Below are 6,604 nucleotides of genomic sequence, written 5' to 3' on the forward strand. Positions count from 1 at the left end.
GCTTTCGTTTTGTTATTGTCTGAACTTAAGCCATTATGAACCTGTGAATCACGTTCTTTGACGAATTATAATTTCTGCGTAGATTGCCTGTCTGAGAATATTGCTATTAATTACTAACTGTAAGTTAAACTAGCTTTCATATTGAATAGAAGAATACGTACGCTCATGTCTGTAGTGAAATAATCGTTGACTTATTTCACATATAATACATATGTAAAACTATGTGCATGTGTCGATTAATATTATCTGTAAATAGTAATTATTTAGAGAAGAAGCGATCCCCTCGATACACGTATATGTACCAGAGGCTTACATTTATCTCCATATCCTCAATTTGCGTTTGATCACAAATTGGCTCACATATGCGTGTTTCTATTGCAAATTCTATCTGTCAACGTACAAGGCATTATCCGGATTGCCACGTAAAAATAACTAATCCAAATATAATAGTTTTTATTTCAATATGGCGCTGTTCTTCTTATGAGCGTGCTGCTAGCTATTTCTCACGCGATTCCATCGTCAGTTAAGATTATCACGACGACTTTCTTGAAATTCTTAATTCTTGTTTTGAGCTTCGTTGAGCTTGAATAGAGCTTCTTGTTGCACAAGGTCGTTTTCTACAGAGTAAACATGGTACAACTAGATGTACGTGAGGCAACGCTGTTTCGGGGTGCAGTGTCCTATGGTTTATTAGGCATAATCATTGATAGAAACCGACAGGGCGGCCTTTTTTGGCCGGCTAAAGCGCTCTGAGATAACGCACGTGAACAGTTTAGGGAAAGATTAATATCATGCACCAACTTGAAATGCCGAAGTGTCAAACGTGCGAATACCTCATGCGCAGCTATAGTTTCAACCGTTTGTACTAAAATCGTTCATGGTTTAAGGCCAAGACGCCTTTAAGCTTACCAAGTATGTCTGAAGAAAGCGGTTAAAACGGCAGGATACTGTGTACGGTATAGTATGGTTATACGGCAAACAAAATTCGAATTTTTGCTAAATTTTTCGCGTCCAAATGCTAGTATCGTGGGGAAGCTCTCTCTAATTATAGTTTTAACAACAAAACGGGATTAACAATGACAATCCTATACTTGCTGTTCAATAGCGTATATTCATCATTGTGATACTGAAACAATAACTGAAGAACGAGTATGAATAATTATGCAAATTTTTATCACTAAAAGACTATTGTTTTTATCATTACAACTATGCTGTTATAAGCGAATAAGGCGGAACTTGAAGTTTAATATCTTTTAAACTAGTTAGGTTAGAATGATGATTGTTCAATGTATGTCAGTGATAGTTTCGATTTGCGCCCCATATGTAAGTTCGCTACCTATTGTTTTTCTCAAAGTAAATAGATGGTAGGATATGCTAGTTGCCCTTAGGAAGCTCTGTAATCGCACGGACTTAGACCGGAAGAATAAGCGGGTTGCACCCAAAGTTGGAAATTTCCTTGGTTAATCTAAGAAGTAATTAAAGTATAGCGGCGAGGTCTAGCGTTGTCATTAAGTAACTAGACTGCATGCTTTCGACCCATGAGTTTATTAGAGAACTGGAGATAGCTGGTTGCCTTCATTGTTTGATTTTTGGCTAGTATCTAATAATAGTCAGTGCCCCTGATGTACATCGGAAACTCTACCGTCATTTTAGGTTCGAACCTATTGGACATTGACTGTCAAATTCGATTTCCTTTCAAGGCGACACCACTTTTCGCCTGGACCCCGGCCAGCTGGTGATAAATATCGAACCATGCCTCATCTATCACAATGTTGGTTGAATTCTGAAGAACGGCGCACGATTCAGGCCTACAACCAAGGTGGTTTCACTGTTGTCCTTATTGTGACCACTGACGAATCATTCATCGTAAGCTTATGCTGTGCGGTTCCATAGTAATTAAGGTTTACTATTAAGACCACGCAAACCTGTTCAACACGAGAGACTGAAACTCAAGCCCTAGGTTTTCTACCACGACAATGCACCGACTTACACTTCTCGCCTCGTATAGCAATTTTTTTCACAAAAACTCGAGGGGTGTGTCCCCCCCCCATATTTATCGGCTCTAGCCCGGTGGCTTTTGTCTTTACCAAAAAAAAAAGTAAAGTTCGAAAGAGAAACGTTTCGATACGGTAGAAGAACAGAAGAAAAATCGAGGATCGAATTTGAAAAATGTTTTGAGGACTGGGAGAAAACGATAGGATAAGTTTTGTTGCATCAGGCTGGTATTGCTTCGAAGAAGAGAACTTTAAACGGGAGGACTGAATAATATAAATTTGGTACAAACGACTCGTTATTTTTTCAGAATATTGTAAAGGACATCAGCGAAGTCCGGGCTGTAATTGTCATCTAACTATGAGAGCTCAGCCAACTTTACGCCAATGGCCAAAATCGTTATACTTTAGTGTCGAAATAAAACCCGTACAAGTGCGCAATTACATATCCAAGGCATGATACAAACATGGTGAAAGAAATGGTTTGCAAATAAGCATTTTGCAATATATCGAGATTCGTTAAAGTTCAGTAATAAACTTCATGTGTGATATTAGCGCTTTTCTTCTTTTATCTAGATAGATATCTTCTTTTATCTATTTTATAGATTTTTACCTAAAAGAAGAAATAATTTGCAATTATGTTAGTTGTGAACCAGCGAAAATTTTTTCCGACTACGACAGATCAAGTTAATTTACTAACCTAACATAAATCCTAACATAAACCTAACATAACCTAACATAAAAAGGTACACACATGATCCAATAAATAACCCAATTCACACATCTTAAAATGAAGAAGAAACAAAAATCAATGTTTACAAAGCTTAGATTTGCTTGTGGGCATAACGCCTTTTACGTCGTTAGCCGTAAAGTGATAATGCTGTAAAATACTTAGATGATGATCAGCATTATCGCGTAATGTTGGAAGCGGAATTTCAGACACGTGCCTCTTGTCTTTTGATTCTGTCATGATGACCTATCATCTGATAGCAAAATGCTTCTAAATGTCGATTTTATGCCAAGTTACATTGTTCTGAAACGTATCGTTTCCCATTCCGAAATATCATTTTTGAAATAAAACCAACATGAATATACTTCATTATAGAGAGACGACTACGGCCTCTATAAAGCAGTTTTTCAGAGATATAATCTTTCCAGTGTGTATCTAATAAAACGTTGTGGGCTTGGAACGCCGATGTAAAATAAAAGGGGTCTATGACGTAATACGTGATAGTGACAATATTAATATTTTTTGTCTTCCCTATAATAACCTCGGGGCAGTAGGAGCAGGTCGTATAAATTTAATACTGCCTTAGTACTAAATGGTTTCCTCTATTTCTTTGCTCCCAGTTCAGTAAATTGCATCCTGAAGTTTATCTCTGTTCGGTTATTTTATTAAAGGTAATATCCTGTATAGGTATAATCCTTGTAGCACGATTATTCTTATTTTATTATAAAATGCAATGCAAATGATAAGATACTTCCGTCAATATTAGACCATATTTATTTTTGTTTAACAATAACAAAAGACATTTGCTAGTTGCATTCTTCAGACATAAATCGAATACCATGGCAATGATACATAATTATAATAATAATAGTAGGAACTTGTGCGTGGTATATGCTATTATGACGCCTATATTAATAAAATGTATGTCTTATAAAGTCATAGAAAAAAAAAAAAAAAAAAAACTATTCGCAGCGCACTCCGATGGCTCTTCCAAGAGGGACAATTCATAAGGCTGTTAAGTACGAGCGCACGATTTTTATCGATTTACTCACTCTATCCGTTTCGCGCAATTTCAACATTTGGAAGTAAGCAACAATGGGAATAGATATCCCAGTCAGTTGTATACTCTTGAAAAACTCCTGAAAATGAAAATAGTAAATTAGTTATGCTCCGCATTATAAGGCTATTTTGTCATTCACGTTAATAAGTTGGTAACGTCTTCGTCACAAATTTGATCATTATAATTATTAGCCGATCGATCATTTGTATATGACTTTCATCTTTACAAGTGTTCCTTGGCGTTCCTGCGTTTTTGGATTTGTGTAATGTTTTGAACGGATGCTTACTCAAGGCTGTCGGCATAACAGTTCGAAGTCAGTGAGAATGATGAAATCGCCGAAATGTGTGATGGCAAATCCAAGGTCTAACATGAATATCGCTGGCATACGTCCTCGGTCGACGCACTCTCGACAAGCGACTACCGCTCGTGCTAAGAGAATTCGTTCACCTGACGACTCACTCAATCCAACTTCAACACAAAGTGTCGTATTTGTTGTTTCTTCGTTGTACGTTACCCAACGCATTTCTGAAGCAAACCTGCAATGGTTATAATCACGTAACTTTCCGATTCAAAAATTAATTACTTGCCTTCTAATAGAAGATTATGACGTTCACGTGTGCGAAACTCTCAAATGGTACGATGTACCAATCGTTCATATATTCGCCTTTTACGTGTGGAAAAACTGGCCCAGCTAACCCTAATCAATGGACCCAATATACATGAAGACAGTATTAGTCGCGAAGCGAAAATGCTTCGCGGTCTATGACGCGGCCACAGATCCCACTAAGCAACATTTATTATTGCGCCAAATTGAAGCGAAAGGTAATTGATCGGCACACATATGTACTAACCTTTTGTCACAGGTAAGTATCTGACCAGCCTTATTCGACGACCCATGGTAGTGTCGATACGTTAGCCGTTTGAGGGGTTCGTCCCATATAAAACCAATCGTTGCTTTGCGATTCTGGTATGTCCTATATAAGGCCATCTGGTTCCCTTCTTGTACGCGTACAGCATAAGCAAAATCCACGCCGCGTGCTTGTGTACGATCGCCGCTATCGTAGATGTTGATTCCGATAAGGACGGCTGTTTGAGGTATACGGGAGTTTATTGTGTAATCTTGCCACACGCACAGACCCGCTAGGAGGACGCCTGTTGACATTCTAACAGATGTAATATTTTTCGACTTTGGAAAGCTGCTGGCGATGCTCAATAGTCGCAGTATGGAACGAAACAACAGTACATGAAGTTCACCTTTAACGATTTACTCTCATTTGTACAACAACGGCCATGAAAACAGAGAGCGGCTTTCCGGCAAAGGGTTAGGCACCCTTTCTCATAGCTTCCCGCCGTGATCGTAGCGAGAGATGCAAATACGTCTAACGATTCGAATTGTAACGTCGAGGCCGGAACGCGTGGATACTGGACAAGTTGAAATTAATAACGGGCCATTTACTGTCACGCCAGTTCGAGCAAACGACAGATGGAGTTAAGTGCTGTCTCTTATTCCAGTCCAAGGTCCTTTAATTCAAGCAAAAATGCATCAAGCGTAAATTATCCTTTGGTGATATGAAAATTTGTACGTATATCGAACGTATATTGTGTCGATTTTTAAGATTTATGTTTGTTTGGTTGTACAGCTAAATAGGAATTGTGATCTTCGGGTGCGTGTCGTGGAAAAGACAGTTACGCTATGTTAATCGTTTCTACCTGCGTTTTATCTAAAGGACCATCCTCTTCTTATTTCTATATAAAATTATAGCCATACATAACTGTTCGGTGATTGTCGCTAGTGTTTACCTTATGTCATTTCGTCATGGCGTATCAAGAAAGCGATCCGATTGGCTTGCCTCATGTTCAGTTTTAACTAAGCAACATTTTGCCTCTCTAAATACGCTAGATTATAGGGAGTGGTTAACAAACATTTGTTATACAGTATTTTTACACACACACACACACACACACACACACACACACACATACAATTTTATTCGACGTTAGTTATGGTTAACTTGTGTTTTCACTTTATTCAGTTCATTCGAATTATGATTTTTGTGCACTTTTTTTTTTTTTTTTAATTTTTCCTGCATTTATTAGTTCTTGATCGAATAGAGAAAAGCTTCTTTTAATAAATTGTTTTACATAGTTTTAGAGCTCACTCAATCATTGCGGGACACCTTATTTTAATCTGGTTACGTATGTCAACGGCGGAATAATGTTTTTTTTTTTGTTACGTCTCGTAATTTACATTTGTAGCATCTGTCGGTTTTCCACCGCCGATAAAGTTTAATGTTCAAGGGACACCGGGTCACACCTCACAAACGCTTTGAATAAGGGCAAGGTTTACTCTACGATCAGCATCCTACATATGCCATGACAAAGCTATTCGCAGTTTTGGGGTATCTTTACTAAGAAACGGCTCTATTGTCAACAAGTAATTTTCGATTTTTTCTACATTGCTTAAACATTTTAGAATTGAATTTCCTATTATTCGGAAGCCCGTGACAAATATCAGCGAATTTGGTTTTTATTTTTTTTTACAATACCCTGTATATTTCTGACAATTATGTCGAGCCATAAGCCATCGAACGTAAATGTAAGCGCCATCTTGCGTGGTATTTTATATTAACGGTTAGTGACTCTTTACGATAAATTTGGGGTACACACTAACGAAATAATCAAAGTACGGTTACTTCATATTTAACGAAACTTAACTCTATACGTTTCAAGTTTTACGTCCGGTATCACCGTCAAGCATTCCATCATCTTAGAAACACGTTGTGACCTGAGTTCGAACCCGAGTATAGACAGACTTCGTTTCTT

The 6,604-nt window shown here is 37.8% G+C and overlaps 1 protein-coding gene across 1 annotated transcript; it reads right to left on the minus strand.

Annotated features, from left to right (window-relative positions):
* Positions 1-3,477: 3,477 nt before the first annotated feature.
* On the minus strand, positions 3,478-5,154 carry LOC111251634 (uncharacterized). Its single transcript, XM_022808378.2, has 3 exons — positions 4,633-5,154; positions 4,068-4,317; positions 3,478-3,860 (listed from the first exon to the last, which is right to left on the minus strand). Exons 1-2 carry the CDS (start codon positions 4,941-4,943, stop codon positions 4,068-4,070), a joined length of 561 nt encoding a protein of 186 aa, XP_022664113.1. The 5' UTR covers positions 4,944-5,154; the 3' UTR covers positions 3,478-3,860.
* Positions 5,155-6,604: the final 1,450 nt, after the last annotated feature.

The sequence above is a fragment of the Varroa destructor genome, unplaced genomic scaffold, assembly GCF_002443255.2.
Source record: "Varroa destructor unplaced genomic scaffold, Vdes_3.0 BEIS01000005.1, whole genome shotgun sequence".
NCBI lineage: Eukaryota > Metazoa > Arthropoda > Arachnida > Mesostigmata > Varroidae > Varroa > Varroa destructor.

Coding starts and splice junctions, on each gene's coding strand:
- LOC111251634 (XM_022808378.2), bottom strand. CDS start 4,943: ATGTCAACAGGCGTCCTCCTAGCGGGTCTGTGCGTGTGGCAAGATTAC. Junction 4,318..4,632: donor ATACTTACCTGTGACAAAAG/GTTAGTACATAT, acceptor TAACCATTGCAG/GTTTGCTTCAGAAATGCGTT.